The sequence below is a fragment of the Callionymus lyra genome, chromosome 2, assembly GCF_982586985.1.
Source record: "Callionymus lyra chromosome 2, fCalLyr1.hap1.1, whole genome shotgun sequence".
In the NCBI taxonomy this organism is placed as follows: domain Eukaryota; kingdom Metazoa; phylum Chordata; class Actinopteri; order Syngnathiformes; family Callionymidae; genus Callionymus; species Callionymus lyra.
In genome coordinates, this window is record NC_141819.1 from 38980935 (window position 1) to 39007181 (window position 26247).

The window sequence follows — 26247 nt, forward strand, 5'->3', positions numbered from 1 at the left end:
AGTCGTACCTCGCTAACCCTTCTCAGTGCGTTAGAATCAACGGCAAAACATCACCTTTCAAACCCTGTACAACGGGTGTCCCACAAGGTTCTATTCTAGGGCCGTTACTATTCAGCTTGTACTTCAACGATCTACCCTCCATCTGTGACGATGTGGAGGTCTTGATGTACGCTGATGACACGGTCTTCTATACACACGGCCCCGACGCAAATTCTGTAGCAGCTAGGCTCTCTACAGCAGTGAAGAGAGCAACTGAGTGGCTTGACAGGTCCTGCCTTACACTGAACATGGAGAAGACGGTCTCCATGTTCTTCTCGAACAGACCAATCCAAAGAGTCCTTCCAAATATCTATGTGGATAATTTAACAATCAAAAATGTAGAGGAAGTGAAATACTTGTTGTTGGTACTGGTGTCGTTTTGGACCCTACACTTAATTTTAAAAAACATGTGAAAAAGGTCTGCAATGTGCTGAAATTTAACATTGCCAACTTTAAACACATCAGGAGCTCCTTATCATTGGAAGCAGCAAAATGTTATTTTAATGCAATGGTAATTTCGATTGTTGTACTGCATGTCATCATGGTCCCAAGCGAAACCTACAGTTTTAAACTCGCTTAGATCTTTGCACAGCCAGGACTTAAAAATCCTTGATGAAAAACCTACAGATGGAAAGTGGCATTGTGCTAAATCTGGTGCAGCCATCTTTTTTAATGGAACTGCACACTGTCATTTTAAATAAACTGAAATTGAAAATTGAAATGTAACCCTCCATGAACATATGTAAGTTACTGCTGCATCTGTGGAGAACTAGGACCTTCAGAGGGAAGATCGGACATGAAGAGCAGTTTGACACTTTGGCTATGTTTGGATCTGGACCTGACACCAGTTGAGAGGAATCATTTTCACTGTTCATATGGACCTTGTTGTCTTCTCACTGCAGTAAGTTAACTCAACTGTTGCTTGAGTGACTTCACCAGAATTGTAAGATCTTTTTTTTTCACGTCACAATCTTTACACGTTATCAAGAAGAGTCCATGTGCGATTAAGACCACCCAGCTCATTCAGTGTCTAACAAATTTTTTTTTTTTTTTTAAACTTGGAAACTTCAGACTTTTTATTCACTCCACTAGAGGGCAGTCTTTCCCGCCTCACCTGCACAGAGGACCGACCGAAAACAAGTATCGGTCACGTGGTGTTTTGTTACAGCTGCAAGTGACGTCACGATCCGTTCATGCTACTCGTTTGACGTCACGATGTCATTTTGCGCCACTTAGTGTAAGTCTATAAGTAAGAGTGTGATAATTATTATTATTGTGTGTGTGTGTGAGAGTGTTTGTGCGTGTGTGCGTGTGTGCGTGTGTGTGTGTGTGTGTGTGTGTGTGTGTGTGTGTGTGTGTGTGTGTGTGTGTGTGTGTGTGTGTGTGTGTGGCAGGTACTGGTCTCCGGCTCCTCCTCTGGAGCTCCGCGGGTCTGCAGCGGCTCCTCCAATCACACTCCCCGGTCAGGGTGCGCTTTGGCGGCGGTGCGTGAGCAGTGAGTGCAGGGCAGGACCAGAACTTCCTCACAGTCGAGCGAGAGTGTGGGGACGTGGATCCGCGCACGTCCTTGTGGAGTGAGAGCGACGGGTCTGAGCGGAGCCTCCGACTTCCACGGAGGAGTTGACCGACTCTTGGACGCCGTGCGGCGGCGGAGCTGCTATGCCGGGACAGAGGACCGCGCGCGGGGACGCTCACTGACCGGATATTTGCTTTGTGGGTTTCCCGGATTTGCTGATCTGGGATCGTACCGCGGGATTCCTCTTCCTTTTCTCGCTGTTTTGAGGGACTCCTGGAGCTGGAAATGCCTGCCAGGACCAAGTACAACCTGGTGGACGACGGTCACGACCTGAGGATTCCTCTGCACAACGAGGACGCCTTCCAGCATGGGATCAACTTCGAGGCGAAGGTAAATAAACTCACTTGTGGTGTTTATTCTCTGTTAACTCGAGACAGACGTGCTCAGCTCCCGGCTGAAGTTCCTGAAGTAGTTCAAGTGTTTGTGACCAACTGTGTTTGTAGTACATCGGGAGCCTGGACGTGACCAGACCGAGCAGCCGAGTGGAGATCGTGGCTGCGATGAGGAGGATCCGGGTGAGTGGAACTTTGACTTGGGTCGTCTGAAGGTCGGGGTCACTTTACTGGGTTGCTTTCGGTTCTGTGGAAGTTCATTCAGGTACAAAGTCGGAGCTAAAAAATAAATAAAAACGTGTTGGAAGCCACTAACGTCATCGAAAATCTAATTTATCAGAGTATTGAAGTAACTTAAAAAATATATACGAATACGAATTATATTTTAAGTTTGGCCTGTGATGCATTCATGTAACTCGGGAATAATGCACCACCGTCGTTTGTTTGTGTGTTTGGCATCAGTTGTTGTGAGTTCAGGGTCACGTTGTCATCAAGTTGTGATTTCATATCAACCAACTGTGGTGACAAAGATGTACAAACCCCACTGACAAGTGATCCACTAACCAGGAACTACATTTGACCCAATACTGTATTGGCTCCTCAATGCAATCTTAGCGGGAGTTCTTCATGAGGTCTGCGTGGCAGATGTTGTGGTCGGAAGATAAAGGAAAAACATCTGCAGACACGATCATTTTCAGGAGTTGTTGTTCAATTTGACTGGGAGGTTCTGCTTGTGACCTTGCAGCTGGTTTACCATAGGTATCTTCGAAAGTGTTGAAAATTCATTGTTCTGAGTGTTTGGATGTTTGGTTGAACACCTGCTGAGTTTCTGAGGTCAGAGGTGTCACCTTCATGTCCAGACTGCCTAGTTCTGGACATTTGACAGTCAGTGTCTCGTCTGCTGCGACGTCATCTCAACAACTATTGTTCTCGTGATCGTGCCGAAGCAGTTCATAGATCTGGAAGTTTATTGTGGCACTAAAGCATTTAACCACAGTTTGAGTTCTGCTGGTTTATTGTTAATCAATAACTGTGTTGTGTAAGTCTTGATCTAACACTATACTGTGACTCTGGACCTCCTCTAATTTGACTCTTGACCTCCTCTACCGTGACTCTGACCTCCTCTACTGTGACTCTGGACCTCCTCTACCGTGACTCTGGACCTCCTCTACTGTGACTCTGGACCTCCTCTACCGTGACTCTGGACCTCCTCTACCGTGACTCTGGACCTCCTCTACCGTGACTCTGGACCTCCTCTACCATGACTCTGGACCTCCTCTACTGTGACTCTGGACCTCCTCTACCGTTACTCTGAACCTCCTACTGTGACTCTGGACCTCCACTTTTCTGATTCTGGACCTCCTCTACCATGACTCTGGATCCCCTACTGTGACTGTGGGACCTCCTCTACTGTGACTCTGGACCTCCTCTACCGTGACTCTTGACCTCCTCTACCGTGACTCTGGACCTCCTCTACTGTGACTCTGGACCTCCTCTACTGTGACTCTGGACCTCCTCTACTGTGACTCTGGACCTCCTCTACTGTGACTCTGGACCTCCTCTACCGTGACTCTGGACCTCCACTTTTCTGACTCTGGACCTCCTCTACCATGACTCTGGATCCCCTACTGTGACTGTGGGACCTCCTCTACTGTGACTCTGGGACCTCCTCTACCGTGACTCTGGACCTCCTCTACCGTGACTCTGGACCTCCTCTACTGGGACTCTGGACCTCCTCTACCGTTACTCTGAACCTCCTACTGTGACTCTAGACCTCCACTTTTCTGACTCTGGACCTCCTCTACCGTGACTCTGGGACCTCCTCTACCGTGACTCTGGGACCTCCTCTACCATGACTCTGGACCTCCTCTACCGTGACTCTGGGACCTCCTCTACCATGACTCTGGACCTCCTCTACTGGGACTCTGGACCTCCTCTACCGTGACTCTGACCTCCTCTACCGTTACTCTGAACCTCCTACTGTGACTCTAGACCTCCACTTTTCTGACTCTGGACCTCCTCTACCGTGACTCTGGGACCTCCTCTACCATGACTCTGGACCTCCTCTACTGGGACTCTGGACCTCCTCTACCGTGACTCTGACCTCCTCTACCGTTACTCTGAACCTCCTACTGTGACTCTAGACCTCCACTTTTCTGACTCTGGACCTCCTCTACCGTGACTCTGGGACCTCCTCTACCGTGACTCTGGGACCTCCTCTACCGTGACTCTGGACCTCCTCTACCGTGACTCTGGACCTCCTCTACCGTGACTCTGGACCTCCTCTACTGTGACTCTGGACCCTTAACCCTTAACCCAATCAGGAGTCTTTAGAGTGTAATCAGTTGATTGACAGTCAATTGTTGCTTGATAAAGCTGAAACTGTACATGCTTGATTGGTTGGAACAAAAACCTGCACCACCCCGGCCCTTTGAGGACCGGTTTGGAGACCCCTGCTCTAGACCTCCTCTACTGTGACTCTGGACCTCCTCTACTGTGACTCTGGACCTCCTCTACTCTGACCTCCTCTACTGTGACTCTGGACCTCCTCTACTCTGACCTCCTCTACTGTGACTCTGGACCTCCTCTACTCTGACCTCCTCTACTGTGACTCTGGACCTCCTCTACAGGTTTAAAAGGACAAAAGTTCCTTAATGTTTTGACCACAAACACACCAGCAGCTTGTTGTAATGTTTGTGTTGGAGCTCACAGTCATGGATGAGTCAGACTTGCTGGTGTTGGGGAGCTTCTGGAACTGCTCGGATGTCCGTCTGGGAATTTTCTCTCACGTGGTTTTGGACTTTTTAACTTTCTTTTGAAGCTGCTCGCTGGACTGTGAATCCTGACTCTGCCCTCTGAGATCTGTGTCTTAATCAGTGTGTGTGTGTGTGTGTGGAGTGGGTCAGCACACAGCCTTCACCATGACGACCAGATACAGGTTGTCCCAGCACAGTGTTGAGGCACTCGAGGTTTAGTTTAAGCAAGCAGAGAGATTTACGATGCTGCTTTTATTATTCAACACACACACTCGACTCACACAGAGATAAACACTCACACACACACACTTAATTATAAGTCTGACGCATAAAGTTCAGATCCAGTTTCGAATTTTGTCTCTCAACCAGCAGAAACTAGAGCACGAATGGAACCTTAGAGCCAAACCAAAGTCCCTTCAACAATAGTCCTGTTTCCTCCAAAGTCCGCTTCCTGCATCCTGCTTCCTTTTCCTGCTCAGACTCACTCACGCTGACACGGAGCGGTGTGACTCGTCTGCTCGACAGGGAAGATCTGCACTCTCAGACTCTCGACTTTAATTAAGGTTGACTTGAAAGTTTCTTTCATAAATCAGCTGAAAGACACTTGTGATTGTCAAAGTCACTCTGGCGGAGAAGACGTTCGGTGACCTTGGGAGTCGTCAGGACTCCAGAAGATGATTCTTTTTTTTTTCAGACGAATGAGATGATAAGTGATAAGACTTTTGTCAGAGTGTTCAAGGACATCAGCAGGTCAAGACTCGCTGAGGAAGGAAAAAAAATGATTCGATAAAGATTATTTTTCTCACACCAAAAAAATACTGCGGCAGACACGACAACAACATCCTCTTTTCATGACGGACCAAGTCAACAAGTCTTTTTCAGACCTGGTGTGGATCTAATTGCAGTATGACTTGTGCTACATCTAGCTGATTTATCTCCACCTCAATTTGTCTCTTTACTTAAACAAGTCACCCGATGTGACTTGACTCGTGGCGACATTTTCGTTCCTCTGCATTTCATCTCAGCAGACCCTTGGGGTGGAAGCCTCGAGGAAGGGGACGACTCGAGCAGTGAAAACACTTGAGGGGGAGGGAGCCTCGAGGGGAAAGACTTGAGAAGGGTGATAGGAGGATGGGGGAGACTCTGGAGGACAGAAGTCTTGAGACGGCGGGAGACCCGAGACAAGTCACCTGTTGTGAGAAGGGGGAGAAGACTTGAGGTGAGGGAAGACTCGAGGGGGGAGAAGATGTAAAGCTGTCCAGATGTTAAATGCTAAAGTCGTAGTGTGAAGACTTGTGTCCAGCAGGAATGTGAACTATGAGAACTCTTCATCGGGCTGTGAGGAGGAGGAAGCTGCGGGGGAGGTAAGGGTGTGATGAATAGGAGGAGTGGAGGAGGAGGAGGGGCGATGAAGGTGGAGACCCGTTGAAGGAGAGACAAGAAGACTTCTATAAAAGAAGGGGGTGAAGTCCTGTGGAGGAGGGAAAATGAAGAATTGCTGACCTTCCTCGTCCTCCCTCTTCCTCCTCCCTCTTCTTGCTCCCCTGCTGCTCCCACAGATGAGTCAAGGAAGTTCCTGACGTTCCTCATTAGATAGTTGTGTCATGAACCCATGAAACCGAGAGAATCAAAGACGAGTTCTACCGGACCAATGTCAAGTCAGACCTGCTGCTGCGTCAGTGTTTCCGTGGTGACCTGCTGCAGGAATGTTTGAACGGCAACGTAGACACACTTGGCTGGTTCTGGTCCAGCGGACCTGGTCTGTGGGCCACATCCAGAGTGTCTGTCAGGAGAGCGAAGGAGAGATGGTTTTTCCCTAAAAAAAAAAGAAACCACTGGACTTTTATTTCTGGAGGAAAAATGTTCTCAAAGTTTTTCCTCCTAAGCAGAGACTGTTCCACTGTGATTGAAAACATTTCCCTCCAGATAAGGACTGTTCCCACCTTTACTGACTGTTTACTGCTGAGGAGGGAATGTTCCCAAGCAATAGAAGACCTTTCCCACGTAATAGAAGAATTTTGAATATGATAAATTAAGACAGTTGATCAAACACTGTTCCTATATGAAAGAAACAGTAAATTGTAATGAATTATCCCACAGACATGTAGCCTGTTTACCGGGGATCAAAGATTGTTTCATTGTGATTTAGAACTGTTCCCTCGTGATAAAAGACTGTTCCCATAGAAAAATAAATGCACATAGAAAAATATCCCCAAAATGCACACATGCTTTCAATACTGTTCCCTTGTCATTAAAGACTGTTCCGTTGTGGTCAAAAATGGTTCCCTCGCAACCGACGACTGTGAAAAAGGTTTAAAATTGATTTAAAATTGTTCCCTCGTTGTGTTACCCAAGTGTACCATAAAGTCCAACCGTGTCGTTCTCCACCTGTTCTCAGATGGTCTGTTTATGGCACTGACTATCCTGCTGAAACACAAACTATAAGGCTGACAAAGTTTCCCCTTTACTCAACTTTAAAGAAACCATTGTTGTTCCGTGGACTCTTTGGAAAGGGTTCAGCAGACCACCTGCCACTCAAAGAGGTCCTGACTCATTTTATCAGCTGCATTATTGCTGACGTGTTCTTCTTCTGTTTCTCTGCCTCACGTCTTCTCAGCAACACAATCTGCTAACGCTGTTCAGATTAGAGAACAAGAAAAACCAGACGGTGGTTATCAACTGGGGAAACTGACTGTGGGATCCTTTTATGAAACGGTCGTCAATACAACACTTTGATCTTCAAACGTATGTGGGAACAAACACAGCTTGTGCAGACCATAGACTTTTGTGGGATGATTCTGGAAACAGATTCTCGTTCCCTACACACTGTGCAAGTGTTGAGTCACTTCCTGACAGACAGGAGGCAGCGGTGAGAAGGTTGGTCTGAGGCATCAATGACGACAAACAAACAGGAAGTACAGACCCTCAACATTAGGGCTTCCTGCAGTGACACATCCACAGTAACCACACAAAACAACTGGAAGATCAACCAGGGCCGACCATGTGCATTCATGAAAATTCCCACAATCCTCTGCCCACACATTGTGTGATTATTTGTTTACACAGAAAATGTTGACCTACTTTAATTTATATTTCAAATGTTTGAACTTTTTTTACGTCCAAATTTTATTTATTTTTACAAATAGTTTGATTTTTAAACCAAATCAATCAAAAAGAATGATGGCATATTGGTGCCATCTTACCAGACTAATCCAATCGAGTGCTGAGCCACTCGCTTTAACTTCAACATTCACACCGAGCTGTAAAGCTTCCATTAGTGACAATATCGAATATCTTACAGTTACTTAGGAAACCGCCATGGTAAGGTCTGGTGGTACTAATCACATTTTTATATTGAATTTAAAAGATTACGAATTATACAATATTCAATTTGGAACGTTGTTTTTGGAATAATTGGAATTAGACTGTCCAACCCTCAGTGTACATGTGTACAAAAGATAAAATCTATATTTTTAATTAAATGGTTGAAAAACAAATTCAACCTTTCAATATAGAATCTATTATTCAAACGGAGACGACAAAATGAATCACAGTCACTCAACACACCACATCAAAAGTTACACACCACAGTAGACGAGCGAACAACACCGTTACTGATCACAACAAAAAAAGAAACAAAACATAGATGTCACTCGTCAGGCTGTTTATACAAAAAAGTAAACCAACAAAATTGCATCAGTTCTTCTCGTCTCTCACTCCGACTCTCTCGCTCTCTCCTCCGGCGCTGGTGTTGCATCATTTCTATCCACGGATGATGAAAGTGTAGCCCAACGCCAGTGGACTGTTTGACTCTATGACGTGTCACTTCCTGCTCATGAGAGCTGGAGGATTTCACTCTAGTGTTCTAAGATGCTCCGTCAGTCACGCTGGTGGTGACGTTCACTTAGGATTCTCTTTTCAAGTAAGTGGTGATTCGAGGTTGCTGAGTCAGCAGGGCTGAAGGTCAATCGTCGACTTGATGCTCAGCTCTGGACTTGAGGTGTGAGTGACAGGCCAGGTCACGTCCTCCCGAACACTGACTCGGCTCCTCCCAGAGATGATTAATGAGCTGAAGTGGTCGAGTCATCGCTCAGAGTCGACCCAACAGGAGGCGAAGCGGTGGAGACCTGTGGAGCGAGACTCCGATAATCGATCATCTCCCCTTCTTCTTCTTCTGGTAGGAGGCTGCGGAGCATCCCGAGCAGAACCACCAGACTGAGGAACGGCTTCTCTGCCACAGTGGTCTGAACATGTTGCTGTACTTTAAAGCCACAATAAGGGGGGTCAAAAATATTGTGAAACGCTCATTCAAGTATATGATTTCATGCTTAGCAACTCAAAAGCCTTGAAAGAGAAATCCTTTTTATTTTTATTTTTTTGTGCCTTTTAAATCATGTTTCATGTTTCTTTATTTGTTTGTTACAATTAATATGCCAATAATCATGCTGTTTGTTCATTTTTGTGTTGCAATTAAACTTATAGCAGTCATTACATCCTGCTCGGCTAAAGCAACAATAAAAATCCTCTGAAATCTATGCGACGACTAAGGACGAGAGGATACAGTTTACTCCAGCAGCTTTTAAAGACCAACATTTTGACATATTGTGGTTTCAAATCAAATGAGAGCAGTTACGACTTTGTCAAGAGTCATGTGGTCTGTAAATTCTGCAACACCAGAGTCAAGTACTCGACAATACTACAAATATATACTTGTTCCTACACTATTGCAAAAATATCAGTGTGTGAACAAAGGTGACTTTTTCATATGTTAAAGTTTGTATGTAAAAAATCAATGTTATCAACATTAAGTCACTAAAACTATCATGCAGGACAAGCAAGTCAAAAACGTTTATGTACATTAGGTGTGAGTTTATGAACACCAAGTGTGTAACTGTAGTGTTGATTGGAGGCTGATGATGATCGTCAGCGTGACGGACAAGTGTTTCCACGACACAAGAACATCTGTTAATGGCGTCGGCTGTCAATCTTCTCCAGATCAGTCTTGGACACGCTAGCTAACGTGACCGCCATGCAAATATGACGAAGGTCATGATCAGCAGCTAATCATTAAAAAAACAATAAAAAAGGAACATTCAATGAGGTCATGTTCAGCTGCAACATTTTCCTCTCCTTCCTCTTCCTCCTCCTCAAACTCTTCCTCTTTCTACTTCATGCCTCCTCTTCCTCTTGTGCTTCATCATTATTTTGCATCCATGAGCCGGGATGACAAACTGATCTTGTCTGGTGGTCAGAAATCCTCTCGCGTGTGTGTTCAGGCTGATGTCATACACACACACACACACATACACACATACACACATACACACACACGCACGCGCACACAGTAAACAGACGCACCCACAATCATGTATGTGTACACAAACACAGACACAGGCATATGCACAATGAAAATACGATTATACAGTCACAGCACCGGTCAAAATCTGAATGTGTGGACACACACTTTAAAGTGACAGACTCACACATGCACACAACAGTACAATAATGCCTCACAGTGACTCACGCATGCGTGAACAAGCATGTTTACATAAATAGATAAGGAGATGTACATACACACATAGACTGCCAGGTGCAACAGTTTAAACTTGAGCAAGACAATGTTCACAAGTTGTTGCACTCCTTCATTGTGGGATTGACATGAACCAGCAGATGGCGTAGGAGGTGTGTGTGGATGTGTGTGTGTTTGATGGGCTTAAAACTCCCTGAAGTTAACGAGCCTCGCGTTGATGTGAAACTTTTGCAGTCCAAAGCCCGTTAATCGAGTCCTGAGGGGTCAAAGGTCGACTCATTAAGACACATTAGTGATTCTGTCAAGTAGACCTGGTGCTCCAAAACCGGACCTCACGGACATGAGCGCACCAGAGCTGAAAATCAAATCAGACACCGAAGCCAATTCTGTGTCAAAAAGGTCTCATTCTTTTTGAGATCAATTCCGTTTATTAACGCCACTTTATCATGACGATTTATGACACACACACGCACGCACGCACGCACGCACACGCACACACACACTCCTGTACGACCCGGCTCATGAATCTGAATCGGAACAAGATCAGAGTCAGAAACATCAGAACATTCTTTGTGGATCTGAGCTCTGTTGAGCTACGCCTGGTTCTGTTTGATCCTAATTCAGTCAGTGTCGCTGGCGGGCAGGTGCACACTAGCACACACACACACGCACTAACACACATGCACACAAACGCACACACATACACAGAAAAACCTGCACATGCAGACACGTGTATACACAACAAATGACTGCGGGACTGAAGGTATAACCAGTTTAAGTGCGATTGCACAACTTTTACCCAAATAATTCTTTAAGATATTTGGAGCAGGGTTGTGTATTTCTTTAATAGCAATCATCCTAAATCTTTTAATGATTTAAAAAAAGCTTATTTTTGCATATTTTTATGGACGTCCAGCAGAAGTTGCGCAAACGCATGAAGACATACTTCAAACACAGCTGTTCTCTGCTCATTTAAATCACATGTTCTGGAATATAAGCTGCTCAAAAACCACCCGTCTTCGACAGAATGCCTTGTAATTTAGTGGTCGTGGACCTGCACAACAGGAACAGACCATAAACATCATGTTTGAATGTACTAAAAATGCTAAATACACGGTTGAGATCAGTGACTCTCATGACTTCACACTGCTCGATCTGATGTCTGTTAAACATAATCACGATTATATAGAATTCACGTGTACAAACGATATCAAAAGAATGTGTGATTTGTTCATCGTTCAAACCATCAAAAGAGGAACCTGTAGCACTAGGTGGACTCTAATGAACATCAAGTTCTGTCAAGGACCATGAAAAGCTTTAAACTCCAGCTGAAACAGAGGAGCTGCTAATTTATTCTTTCACTGGATCACACAAAGATAGGAATGTTGGATGAAACGTGGTTGAAAGAGACTAACTGAGAGAGGTTTTGAGAATAACTGTTGTGTTATTAGAAGGTGGTAGACCTTGTTGCTCTTTCGCTTGCATCTCTATCGTTTGTTCGTATCAGCTGTTAATGTTGTTGTCCGTGTGACGGGTCTGTTTCTACTGCTATCATCTCCGCTGTTTATAACGTCATTGAGACGTTCTCTGTTCCCTCCAACCAATATTAGCTTTTGTTCATATCTAGACATGTTCCATTGTTATTTTAGTAGATGAGATGTTTCCCTGTTGGTTTATTTGCTGTTATATGTTTTCATGTCTTCAGAAGAAGGAGACGTCTCGCCTGCAATTTATTTAGTACTCTGACCTGCTCTAGTAGAAGAACTCACATTTCTCCGATCCTTAACTCTCTTCACTTCTCCTTCAAGAAACATCTTAAGACATTTTTATTCTTGATTTTCTGAGACTCCGGTGTTGTTCTCAGTGATGTCTTGACCTTTTAAGTATATATTTTATTGAGTATTGTTTTGATTGTTTAAGCGCTTTGTGACCCTGGTCTGGAAAAGCGCTCTACAAATATAAATGACTTACTTAATTACTTACTTATATTCCGTATTTTCTAATAATGCAACGGATGCTAAGAAGCTCTGATCAGACGACCAATATCTTACTCTTGAGATACTGTGGTTACATAAAAGTCCTTTACATTTATATCATGTCGATGGAGTAGTAAAAATGTTTTACAGCACATCATAAAGAGCATAAAATGTTCATCTGTTGAATTGAACCAGATCTAATGTGCATGTTTCCAATAACAATGATTCATGAATATTACACAACTAGTTTTGAAGATGTTGTCGGACATTTTCGCTTCAAAATTACATGAATTTCCATATTAATATATATTCCATATTAAATATTTTATCAACCGATAAAGGAATCGTGTCCAAAAAAAGACGAGAAGGCGTCTCAACCCAGGAAACAGGAGTCGGCTGAAGAGTGACACGAGTGTGCGTCTGGTGGCGTGTGTGTAAATCTCTGCAGAGCTGTTCTGGATTCTCTTCATATCAGCAGTTTTCCGCCTCAGAATGATGCTTCAACTTTCATCCTATAACTTCCACTCTCGTCCGTCTGATATAGTCCCGCAGAGATCCGAGACAAATTACTTCTCAATCTGTAATTTATATCTGTTTGTGTGCGTGTGTGTGACTGTGAGTGTGTGTGTGTGTGAGAGTCTAATCAGCCTCCGGCTCGCACGTTGACACTGGGAGTTTTGTCGTTGATAAACAGTCGAAGGCTCGCGAGAGAAAAACATTTTTTCTTGTGATGAAACAACAACACAACTGCAGGAGATTTAATCAGACTTGGAGGGCGAGGGGAGGAGATGAGGAGGTGGGGAGGAGGAGGATTGAGGAAGAGTAGGATAGGAACAGGAGAGTCACGGTTGTTCTATTGTCGTCCATCCTGCACAAAACAGTCGTTCTTGCAGTATATCGTGTGTGTGAGTGTGCATGTGTGTGCGCTTCCTCCACTTAATGAATTGTTCTCAGTGACGGCTGTCGGCACATCTCCCTCCTGTCCCTCTGGTGTCGTTTGCTGTGGTGATTGATGGCGGCGCCCGTGGTAACTTTGGCGGGAAAAGAGCCGGCTGATCAGAAGCGGTGAAAGTTTCTGAAGCGTGAGTGACAAGACGGGGTGTGAAGAAGTACCTGCTGCATCGCGATGAGCCGGTGTCGTTGAGTGAGACTGCTGCAGAGGTGGTTCCTGGACCTTCACGAGTCAGCGACACCTGGAAGGGGTCTTTGAAACATTTGGTTCTGGTCAGTTTTGTTGGTCATCAGTCAGTGATCAAGTGAGTGACAACTAGAGTATTGTGTTGACAAGATTGACATATTGATAGATTTAAATGCCACGATGTTTTCATTCAATATCAGTATTGAACAACACTTTCTTAATAAATATTCTTCCAAAAATATGTATTTTAATATTATTATTTTTATATCACATGATATATTATCTATTTCCATGTACATACACTTGTGGGTGCCTTCTTCAGATACCTTTAGTAGGTGTAGCTGTAGGCTTAGTCCAGGAGCAGATGTCATCAGGTGGTGCACAACCTTCACTGAGTGTTTCTGCTCTCAACCACATCACTCTCCGGTCGGTGAGCCGGCAGTGAGTGGCCTCCAGCCTTCCTCCTCACGGTTTCTCGAGTCCTGTGTCCTCCTCCATCCTACAGACCACTTTTTTCTTTCTCCCTTAATCCAAGCCCAAAGCTGACTATCAAGTGCCATGCCGACTTAGCTGGGAAGCCCCTGCACCCAATCTCCACGGGAAACAACCATGCCTGCCAGCCCTTGTCTCTGCAATCCTGGATAAGGGGCTGCTGGTACTTTAAGGCCTTCCTCTCATGGGCCACTTCGCAGCCTTCCTCCCTTGGAATGGTTTGTTCAACCAGTATTATCTTCTGGTCTTTGGTTGATCACAGCACGATTGTCAGGCCGGAGCTGGCAGATTGAAGGATGTTGGACTTGCTGTTGGAGTGGGCCTGGCTCCTTCCCTGAGGAAGGTGACTTCCCTCCCTGTGGCTGTACCTGCTGCTCTCTTCTTGATAGCGAGTGAGAGGAGGACTTAATCTTGGCGTCACCTATGCAGGTTAAAGCTGTTTTACACCCTGACAGTATGTGTGCCAGAGTCCCGCTCTGGTCGCAGAGTTTGCAGAGTGGATTCTCTCTCAGTCACCATGAACAAACAAAATCATTTCCAACTTCGTCTAGAGTCATGTGGTCTGTAAATACTGCAACACCAGAGTCTAGTACTCTGCAAATATATATTCTTGTTCCTACAGTATCATAACATATCAAGAAATATATTATTGTATTAGTATTCTTGCAAATAAACAACCCTTTAAACAACATGTCAATCACTATGCAATGTTTGCTGTTGTATGAATAACATATTAAATATAATTGTTAATGATGTTGAATTTCTGTGATGGAAAAACAAGAAGTAAATGTGAGTATTGACGTGTCAATGTTTGTGTGTGTCTGCAGTACGAGTTCAAAGTGAAGAATATTAAGAAGAAGAAGGTGAACATCATGGTGTCCACGGACGGCGTGCGGGTCGCTCTGAGAAAGAAGAAGAAGGTGAGTTCGAAGATGAGATGAAAGAGTTGAAGAAGTGAATCAAACCCAAGTAAATCGAGATCAAGGAAGATAATTTATTTAAATTAAAATCATAAAATGTGTCAGTGTTGACTGTGTTTGTCTTATGTTTCTTGACCTTTTAAAGTATATATTTTAACTGTGTATTTATGATTGTTCAAGCGCTTTGTGACCCTGGTCTAGAAAGGCGCTTTACAAATAACTTTGACTTACTTACTTACTTACTATAATAGTGCCACCAGTCAATACCAAAGGAGTACAAAGTAAGTAAGTAATATATATTTATATAGCGCTTTTCGAGACCAGGGTCACAAAGCGCTTTAACAATCAAAACAATACTCAAAGTACATACAAAGGTACTTGATTGAACTTTCAGCCGATCATGTGACTTGTAGACCATCACATGACGACGTAGACGCAGTTGGCGCGTCGATTAATCACAGAAATACAAAGCAATAGTATTGTCTGGTGGCACTATAACAGTAATATTTCTATATTAAATTAAACAAATATTTGATATCCGGTTCTGGAGCACCAGGTCTACTACAGGAACATTTTTGAATGATTAAATTAGAATGTCAATCTCTGTGCTTAAATAAAAATACTCATTATAAAAAAATATTATAATATTTTGATTAAATGATACAAAAACTAATTGAAACTTTCAATATACAAAGTATTGGAATCCATATTTTAAAAAAGCTTTAAAAAATATAAATATAACATTTCAAAGGTCACATGCTCACACATAGAACATGAACATGAAGGTTTTTAGAAGTTTTATCAAATTAAAATGATAAATTGAACGTGTTTTACAGTGTTTTTAACAGCTGAAAAAATTACTTCTTTCTGAAGGTCGCTGGTTTGGATAAGAGTTATTGACTGAGTTTTTATAAAGACAGAGTTAATGGATTTTTCTTAAAAGAAAAGTGAGGAAGGTGACACTTAATGTTTTAACTTTTATTCACAACTATGGAGGTTAACATTACTTACTGACTTACTAAAAACAAATGTTTGAGCTAGCTCCGTGTTTTAAGCTAGACATGGTCCTGTGGAATTCAATAAAAGTTCTTGAGCTAGCCTGAGCTAACAGAGAAACTACTCCTAGTTTGTGTATTTCCGAAGAGAAGAGAAGAAAAAGAATCAAATCTGACGATAGAAAATAAAACTTTCATCTCGATTGTTCTAGAAGTGGAGCAGCAGGTGAGGATTGAAAGACTCGCGTGGGTCGACCTCGTCGTGTCGTTTGGTTCCCATGGCGATGCGCTGCCGGACTGATGGCTTCATAAATGTCACAACTTTTTGTTTACTGGAGACGAAACCCGGAGGCTTTTGTCTCGTCACTGTGGTTACGGAAATGTCAGGAGAGTCGTCGACCTGCGTCCGTCAACCGGATGGAGACGATAATCTGACTGACAATGATCTGAATGTCAATCACCGGTCGGCCCGCCGCTGTGGCATTTACAGCGTTCGTCATAATATGTCAAAACTGTTCAAATAAATTCAAAAAGTTGATGGATTAAGATTCTCACCTGGTTCTGTCTGGTCACATGACTCCGCAGAAGAAGGGGTGGACGTGGGACGAGAGCAAGATGATGGTGATGCAGGATCCGATTTACAGGTCAGTCCGATACGCGCATCTTTCTCCGTGTTCTGCTATAGACTGTCGCCAGGGGGCGCCACTGCGCAACGACGTCCGTCTTTCACACCTCAAGTTGATGACGTTAAATCAAACTAAAATAGTTTAAAAACCTGATAAAAGATAAAGGCGACAAAAAAGACAAAGATGAAAGATCCTTTACAATCCCACATTCCATTGCAGATTTGTGGTAACGATCAAATAACAAAGCTTCTAAGACTGAATCGTATATTGAAGTACTGTATGTTGAATTGTTTAAATGTTGAAACTAAATTAATTGGGTTTTTTTTACACATTTTTTTATTTGAATAATTAAAAAAAAAGATTTTCTAAACTAAATATGTTTTAATTTGTAGCCTTTCAAATTCAATAAACAATACATTGCCACGAATATTTACTTTGAAAATTGGGTTATCAAACACGGGTTCACACAGAAAAAATGAATTATTTAAAAACAATCAATATTTCTATTTAGTTATATAAATTATTGTAATAATAAATGCACTCACTTAATATTCAGATGTCACTGATATACTTCTATACTCCTCAGTAGTAGTAGTACCTCAGCAGGATAAGAAAAAGAAACAATGTTCTCACACACACACCCTTGTTAACCGCTGATCTTCAGTGAGGAGACAGCAGATCCGCCTCAGCATCACCAGTGTGACACCTGTCTGTCTCTTCATGTCTCCCTGAGTCTCTCTGAGTCTCTCTGTGTTCGGTCTTCATTGCAGGATCTTCTACGTGTCACACGACTCACAGGACCTGAAGATCTTCAGCTACATCGCTCGAGATGGGCAGAGCAACTTGTTCCGCTGTAACGTCTTCAAGTCCAAAAAGAAGGTGACAGCTCTCCACCACCAGGTGGCACTGAATCAGTAATGAACCCAATCTGTCACTCTTGTTTGTGGTTAATAGACAGACACAGAGTTGTCGACAGTACTGTGTGTAGCTTACCAGTGTGTCCCTCTTAGAGTCAGGCCATGAGGATCGTGCGGACCGTAGGTCAGGCCTTCGAGGTCTGCCACAAGCTGAGTCTGCAGCACGTACAGCAGAACGACAACCAGACGGACAAGAACGGCAACGACACCTCAGTCACAGGTACGACTTCCCTCAGTGTTGACAACAGTTGTGTAGTTCGACAAGAACACTCAGCTTAACTTGTGCTTGATAGTTAGTGGGATAAACACCCTGTAGGTGTCTCATGAGAGGCAGTACTGGTCCAGAAGTTCTCTTCAAACCAGTCCAGAGGGTCTGAACTAGTTTAAAGGAGTTTAGAAGTTATAGTCAAATTATTTCAGAGGTTCTGGTCAAACTAGTTAAAATGTTCTAGATAAACTAGTTTAGAGGTTCTGGTAAAATGATTTCAGAGTTTCTGGACAAACTAGTTTAAGGGTTCTGGTCAAACTAGTTAAAAGGTTCTAGATAAACTAGTTTAGAGGTTCTGGAAAAAATATTTTAAAGTTTCTGGATAAACTAGTTTAGAGGTTCTGGTCAAACTAGTTTAGAGTTTCTGGTTAAAAGTAGTTTAGAGGTTCTGGTCAAATGATTTCAGAGTTTCTGTACAAACTAGTTTAAAGGTTCTGGAAAAAAATAGTTCAGAGGTTCTGGTCAAACTAGATTAGATAGATGTTAGGTTTTGTCCAAACTAGCTCTCAGAGCTTTTGGTTAAACTAGTTTAGAGGTTCTGCTCAACCTAGTTCTGGTCAAACTATATCAGGTTCTGGTCAACTAGTTTAGAGGTTCTGGTAGAAGGATTTCAGTGTTTCTGGATAAACTAGTTCAGAGGTTCTGGTCAAACTAGTTTAGCAGTTCTGGACAAACTAGTTTAAAGGTTCTGGATAAACTAGTTAAGAGGTTCTGGTTAAATGATTTCAGAGTTTCTGGACAAACTAGTTTAAGGGTTCTGGAAAAACTAGTTTAGAGGTTCTGGTCTAACTAGTTTAAAGGTTATGGATAAACTTGTTTAGAGGTTCTGGTCAAATGATTTCAGAGTTTCTGGGCAATCTAGCTCAGAGCTTTTGGTTAAACTAGTTTAGAGGTTCTGGATAAACTTGTTTAGAGGTTCTGGTCAAATGATTTCAGAGTTTCTGGACCAACTAGTTTAGAGGTTCTGGTCAAACTATATTAGATAGCTGTTGTTTAGAGGTTTTGTCCAAACTAGCTCAGAGATTTTGGTTAAACTAGTTTAGAGGTTCTGCTCAAACTAGTTCTGGTCAAACTATATCAGGTTCTGGTCAACTAGTTTAGAGGTTTCGGCCAAGCTAGCCGAGAGGTTTTGGCCAAACTAGTTCTGATCAAACAATTTTATATCTTCTAGATAAACTAGTCCAAAGTTTCTGTTCAAACAGTTTGAGAGTTTCTAGTAAAATAGTTTTAGAGTTTCTGGTCAAACTAGTTTAGAGGTTCTGGTCTAGAACTGGCGAGAGTTTTCTTTCAGACCAATATATTAGTCAGAAAATACTGACCAGAACCACTGGTATTGCTGGGTTCTGGTCCGATGGTCGGCCCTGCACTGATACTTCTTACATTTTTCCTCATGTGTGCGTGTGATTGTGTTTCTACATTTATGTACCACTCTGTGTGTGTGTGTGTGTCGACACATGTCCTCATGTGTGCGTGCAGGTGTGTGTGCTCATCCCAGTGTGTGTGTGTGTACTCTGTTGGGAGCAGCTGGAGAGGATCCTGGAGCAGAAGAGAAAACCACAGTTGCTGAGGAGACGGACATCGACGCAGACGAGTTGAACCAGCTTGCAGCGTCGGACGACCAGAACCAGAACAGAGGAGTGACCGACCTGGACGCAGAGGCCGTGGATCAGGACGTTCTGTACACCCAGGTGAGTCTTGACAGACAATTAAATAATACCTGGAGCTGAAAGAGGAAGAGGATGTGTTGGGGAAAGAATCACACACACACACACATATAACCACACATATGGGGACACAAACACACCTACTCACTCTCTCTCACACAGGCACGCACGAACACACGCATACATTTGCACACACAAACACAAACGTAGACATGCACACACAAACACGTATGCAAAAACACACTTGCATACTCTCGCACACACACACTTTCTCACTCTCTCTCCTCCTCTCTCTCTCTCCCTCTGACACACACACACACAAATTGAACAGAGTGATTGATGGACTGTCCGATCAAGTCTTTTAGGCAAATGAGATGAAAACATCCAAGTTTTTGTGTGTTTGTGCATGCATACATGTGTGTATGTGTGAGATAAATATAGAGAGTGTGTGTGTGTGTTTGTAAGCGAGTGTATGCATGTTTGTTGACTCAGCGATACTGAGCCAGTCTGCAAGGTTATATTTAAAGACTCTTGTGACCTTGACCTTTGACCAGACAATGATGCTGGTTTGGTCATGAGACTGCTGTTTCATGTGGTGTCAGCAGAACAGCAATGAAGGTCCCAAGGTCTTGTTCTACTGGAGTCACTGGAATGTTCATCTGTTGACCTCTGACCTGCTGCTGAGTACGTCTCACCTGCGTTGTAACCTTCAGCCCGCAGACTCTCTGCTGCTGTCCAGTCCTCGGCTGCTGCTCCCCGCGTCGGCCATCCCCCCTCAGGCCACCCCTCTGTCGGTCCACCACCAGATCCAGCTGCTCCAGCAGCAGCTGCAGCAGCAGCAGACGCAGACGCAGGTGGCCGTCGCGCAGGTGAGTTACCATGGCGACCATGCCACAGTTAAGATGATCACAACTGGAGGTTTTGTACACACACACTTTGGAGTTGGAGTCTCTCTGCGGCTTTTTACACCACCAACTCTTTTTTTCCGACAGATGCTAGAGTATCGCCCTGGCAACGACTCTGTGTAATTTAATGTGGGAGTTGTGTTACAAACAAGCCAACAGCATAGTTGTGAGCTCGTACACACACACACACACACACACAGTCAGACATTGGCTGCATACCGTCATGTGACATGACTTCTGACGATCGCCGCCGTCACGGTCGTGATAGGATCTGGAACGTTCTTGTTCTTCTGACAGGGATGTTCTCTTCATGCTGGATTATCATCATCTTCATCATCTTCATCCCTCCCCCACGTCGACTAGCTTTCAAGTCAGACTTGTTCAACACTTGATATCTCACTGGAGAACGACAAAGAAGACTCTGTTGAGGACGATAATGATTGTGATGTTAATCATAGCGTTGCAGAAGATGTGTTTTTCTATTGGAACAGTACTTGGCGCTCAAGAACTTGACCTATGTCTGTATGGCGCCCTCTGCTGGGGAATCTGCAGAGCTCTGTGCTAAATAATTTACGTATCGTCATCTCATCCATTTTTCAGTCTGGTTCTGTCTGAGAATCTGGTCTGTTTCCACAGAAACCGGGTCACCTCCTCACCACAAGTCACTTTCTATGAGGCTCGTTTTTCCCCCAAATTTGGATTGTCAGTTCCCTGCCGTGGCGCTAGAGAGAGCAGACGAGTTCATGAGGAGGGATGATGAGATGAGGATCAGCACCTCCATGTTCAAGCACTCACACCTGTGCCCCTCCTGCTCCCGCAGGTCCAGCTGCTGAAGGACCAGCTCAACGCAGAAGCCACAGCCCGCCTGGAGTCTCAGGCCCGAGTCCACCAGCTGTTGCTGCAGAACAAAGATCTGCTGCAGCACATCTCCCTGCTGGTCAAGCAGATCCAGGAGCTGGAGACCAAGATCAGCCCCTGTAGTGAGTCACCTTGCAATGAACTATCCAAGCACATTGGCACGCCTGTTCAACTTGTCTTCCACCTGCAGGTGCGTCTCAGGACAGCCTGCTGGAGATCACCTTCCGCTCCACGGTCCCCGCCGTCATCTGTGACCCCACTACGCCCAAACCAGAGGTGTCCACGGTGATGCTGCCCTCGCTGGGTCCGGATGACGCCAGCGTCTTCTCGTCTACAAACGGCACGCTGGGAAGTCCTCTAGGTAGGAACCGATGTCTTCTCAAACTAGACTGTTTCCGTTTCCTCCCGCCCGGGCAGAGTCCCCCCTCCTCGCCCTCACCCGTCAGCAACCCCGAGGGTTCGCTTGACCTGGACCCTCTGGACCGGCCGGACTGTGAAAGGTTCAGAGAGTCGGGAATAGCGTCCGAGTACGAGTCTAACACCGACGACAGCGATGAGGAGGAGGAAGTCTTTGTGTGGGGCTGCGACGACGAGACGTTGAGGCTTTTGGACGTTTATAAAACGTGGAGCTGTTGAATCTCAGTCGGAGTTTAGAACCTTCAGCGGCCAAGTTGGCATCAAGTACAAGTATTTCCAGTGGGAAGGTCTTGCTCAAAGGCACTTTTATTATCTCAAGATGTCATTGTTGTACTTATCTTTGTTGACGATTTATCTGAAATATTTCTACAAACCATCAGCGTTATCGAGGAGTATTGAAGTGTATCAGTGCCATCAGAATATTGAATGATTGAATTAAGCATTTAATTTTTTTTTGTATTTTCTTTTCCAATTTATTTATTTATCTGTTTTTTGTTTTTTTATTTTTAGATTCTATAGAGTCTAAACTGAAAGGTTGAATTTGTGTTATTTTTATAATTCAATTAAAAATATCATTTTCTACATAAATAAAAAAAATATTTAAACACAAGAGTTTAGTATTCTAATTACAATCTCATCAGTCACATGATCATCTGTGTGTCACATGATTGGCTGAAAGTTTGATTAAGTTGCTGGGAAACCTTTAGTATTGTCTGGTGTAAGGTTTCATTCCTATATAAACATTTATATATTGAATTTAAAAGTAGAAGAATTAATAATATTTAATAAACTTGTGTTTTTTTTATTTTTTATTATTGGAAATAGAATATCAAACTATATGTGTAAAAATATGTCTAAAATCCATTTTGAAAATTGACTATATAATTAAATTATTCGAAAAAACAAAGCCAACAACATTTCATTAAAAAAAATTCAAAGTTTCTACATATGTTAAATTCAACCATTCAATATTCTGATGGCACTGACATACTTCTACATAGGAACCTTTATAGCAACGTTAGCATGTTAGCATTTGGTCGATGTTAGCATCAGGCTAGCATGGTAGTTACATGCTTTCTCCCTCAAGAACAAATTTTAAACAATGGATAAATCTTCACCTTCACTCTCATGTGACATTTTTGTCATAAAGGATCCTTTCGTGATGCTGCTCGGATCATGTGATCTTCGTCATCATCTGTCCACGCCTTAACCGATATAAAAATCTTCTGTCACATCTTTGTTGTCAACTTTGTTTCTTCCTGATTCGTGATACCATGAATTACAACTTTCTGTGTCTGTTTTTCTTTTATCTTGACGCAGCGATTTATCGTTCGCCAACAGTCGGCCATCTTTGACTTAGATTTTCTTTACCATGAATCAGCAGTTTCTGTAGCCCTCCCTTACTATGAGTCAGCAGTTACTTTAACTTTGCAGTGACTCAGCAGGATGCCTAACGTTTCTCTTCCTAAACATGAGTCAGCAGCTCTTCAACCTCTTCTTCAGAGGTTCAACTTTTCAACTCTTTTGTTTACTGCTGCCGAGAGTCTGTTCTGCGCTCGAGGTAAGAACTGGTCCGATGCTGGTCCTGGTTCTGACCCGTGTGTGTGTGTGTGTGTGCATGTGTGTCATCATCATGTTTGCCTGCTGGTTCCTCAGAAACTCTACAAAACTTTTGTTGAGCATGAAAAACTCTGTTCAACACCTCATAGCAACACAATGTTTAACCTTGTTGTTGTCTTTCTGAGGAACATTGTTGACCTTTTTGTTGTCGATGTTGTGTTTGTATCATGTTGTATCGTTGAAATTGTTGTTTGTGATTTATATTATACAAACACAGGTACAAACACGCCCAAACGCACACAAAAAAGATATACACACGTACGAATACCCACACACGCACACAAAGAAACACAAATACTAATGTACACACACATGCCCACATCCATACACACATGTACGAGCACACACATGTACCCACACACATGCTATCACAGACACACACAAATACCTACACAAATAAACACATACATATATACACACACCTATGCACACGTACCTACACACATACATGTACCCACACACACATACATACAACCATACACAGGCACACACACGCACATACACACACACAGAGCGAGACAAACATACACACATGTTCACACAAACACACCTGCACAAAGACAGACACAGACGTGTTGACACACACGCACCTACACACAAACACAGTGTAAAGTAAGAACAGGAAGTGATGTCACAGAGAGTGTTACTAACGTGTGTGTGTACATGTTTCAGTGGATCAAAGCATGTTTGAGAACTCGAGGGCGCAGCAGCAGAGTCCCGTTCCCTCCAGAGCCGCTCACTTGTCTTCCCGCCGCTCTCTGACAACGCTGTCCTGCGACCCTTCGCCGTCCGCCGGCCAACAGAGGCTGAAGAACGCCATCAACCTGGGGAGAGCCGTGGGGGCAAAGGTCAGTGAGGGTCTTTGACAGGAATGTGAGAGAGACATTAGTGACCTGAAGTAAACAAACCATCACTGACACACACATGTCTGACCACGAGTCTCCTGCCAGGTCAACGACCTGCTGAGACGAAAAGAGTCCAGTCACCTCGGTGAAGTCGGGGTCACTGAGGTCAACAAGAATGTGGACGTGTGGAGCTGCAGAGATTCCATCGACCTCGGGTCGTCAGCCAGGTAACTGTCACCTAAGAAACACATTTACACACACACATACGTACACACACACACACACACACACACACGTACACACACACGTACACACACACACACACACACGTACAAACATAAGCACACACACACACACACAAATAAGCACACACACACATAAGCGACACACACGCACACACACGTACACACACACACGTTCACACACACGTACAAACATAAGCACACACACACGTACACAAACTTATACACACATGTACGCACATACACGTATGCACACCAGAAAATACGTACACACACACGCACACACACACATAAAAAAAGCAAACAATCACACACGTACATACTAACACACACCTAAACAAACACACACACCTAAACAAACACACACTCTTACATGGCATCTTGTGTCTTCTGCAGCTGCGACGTCGTCCCTCGTCTGGACCCACCGCCCCCCTCGGGGAAGAAGCGCGTCCCCCGCGCTCTGAAGACCACCCAGGACATGATGATCTCCTCCGACCCGGTGGTGACTTCCCCAGACCCTGGCGACACCCCCTCTCTCCCCCCGTCCCCCCAGAAGACCCCCCTGATCAGTGAGGAGCTGCAGGAGAACACCGACATCACCAGTCGTCTGGCAGAGGAATGTCTGGAGAGCCCTAGTGAAGAGCAGTTTGTGGGGCTACAGGAGGGAAGAGAGGTTGAGGAGGGGGAGGTCCCTGCAGACTCCCCTCTGCACCTGTGTGTCCCAGACCTCATCAACAAAGACCCCCCTGCCCCAGAGGTCTGGCAGAAGGCCTCGTGTCCAGATTCCAGACTGGCCTCTACGCCCCGCTCGGGCAAGAACTCGATCCGCATCAGTGTGGGGGAGGAGTTCCTGGAGAGTGGCGCCCCCCCTGGCAGAGGAGAGGAGGGGGAGACGCACCCTGACCTGCTGTCATTTGATTGACAGAACACAAATTTATACTTTTTTACCTTTTTACCTGTTTTTTATCCACGCTGCTGCAGGACGAACACGACAAAGAAGGACTCAGAAGGTCGAGAAGAGAAAAGTGAAGGAATTCTGTTGGACAGAGTGAAGGTGAATTTATGATGGGATGAGTGAGATAAGGAAAAGATCGATTTCAAAGATGAAAGGATGACGAAGGAGTGAGCATGGGCACCAGCCCAGGTTGAGTGATCTTCACAGATGAACCTACAAAAGATTGTAGAAGTGGACAAAGTCCCTGAGACCCGAGAGACCAAAGAACACAAGGGACCACACGAGTGACTTGTTATGATGTCGGAGTAGGTTTCAGGCCAGTAGTTGTGTTGCTGTTTCTTTAAAATAGTATTTCAAGGTCTTTCTTCTGAAAAATGAACAGTTTCTGAATCGTAAAGAAAAATATTTCCGGGCCAATGAAGGAGATTGAACCGATTGTCAATTGAAAGCGTGTGAATGAATGTTTTTCTTAAATCTTTAATTAAAAAAACAATAATTTCTGATCCACTTTTATAAACTTGGCGTCACTTCACTGCTTGTCTGATTGATGTGTGAATGGATGAGAGGATGATGGATGAAAGGGTGGGGGAAAACTGGTGGACTAATGAAAGGAAAGATATATTGATGGATTGATGAGTAAATGGATAGATTATGAAAGAACGAAGGAATCAAATAATAAAGGAAATATTGATTAACGTAAAATTGATGGTTGGATCAATGAAAGAATGATGGATGAATAAATGAAAGGAAGGATCCAGTAATGTAAGAATGATAAATGGATAAACTAAAGAAAAGATCAATTAATAAAAGAATGATAAATTGAATAATTATTGATAATGAAATAATCATGGATGGGTGAATGAAGGGAATTATTGATTAATGAAAGAATGATGAATGGATAGATGGATGTAAGATTGATTAATGAAAGATTGATGGATGGATGAAAGGCAATATAGATGAATGATGAATCAAAGAATTATGCATGGATAAATAAAAGGAAATATCTATGGATGAAAGCATGATGGATGGATGAATAAAAGGAAATATCTATGGATGAAAGCATGATGGATGGATGAGTAAAAGGAAATATCTATGGATGAAAGCATGATGGATGGGTGAGTAAAAGGAAATATTTATGGATGAAAGCATGATGGATGGATAAATGAACGTTAGTAT

At 43.6% G+C, this 26247-nt stretch overlaps 1 protein-coding gene across 3 annotated transcripts; it reads left to right on the plus strand.

Annotated features, from left to right (window-relative positions):
* Window positions 1-1284: 1284 nt before the first annotated feature.
* On the plus strand, window positions 1285-25574 carry LOC148086931 (carboxyl-terminal PDZ ligand of neuronal nitric oxide synthase protein-like). 3 transcript variants are annotated; one of them, XM_087785091.1, is made up of 13 exons: window positions 1285-1945; window positions 2059-2130; window positions 14667-14759; window positions 16343-16398; window positions 17151-17259; window positions 17391-17517; window positions 19042-19253; window positions 19943-20098; window positions 20955-21114; window positions 21183-21353; window positions 23702-23877; window positions 23980-24101; window positions 24513-25574. In XM_087785091.1, exons 1-13 carry the CDS (start codon window positions 1841-1843, stop codon window positions 25036-25038), a joined length of 2085 nt encoding a protein of 694 aa, XP_087641217.1. In that variant the 5' UTR covers window positions 1285-1840; the 3' UTR covers window positions 25039-25574. The 3 variants fall into 3 exon arrangements, with proteins under 3 accessions (XP_087641217.1, XP_087641216.1, XP_087641218.1); XM_087785090.1 differs by having other exon boundaries at window positions 1286-1945; window positions 16340-16398; XM_087785092.1 differs by having other exon boundaries at window positions 1291-1945; window positions 16340-16398; window positions 19090-19253.
* Window positions 25575-26247: the final 673 nt, after the last annotated feature.

Excerpts from the sequence above, each read along its gene's own strand:
- LOC148086931 (XM_087785090.1), top strand. The coding sequence starts at position 1,841 with ATGCCTGCCAGGACCAAGTACAACCTGGTGGACGACGGTCACGACCTG. Across the intron at positions 14,760-16,339 it reads CTCTGAGAAAGAAGAAGAAG|AAGAAGGGGTGGACGTGGGA; the intron begins GTGAGTTCGAAG and ends ATGACTCCGCAG. Across the intron at positions 21,115-21,182 it reads GACCAAGATCAGCCCCTGTA|GTGCGTCTCAGGACAGCCTG; the intron begins GTGAGTCACCTT and ends TTCCACCTGCAG.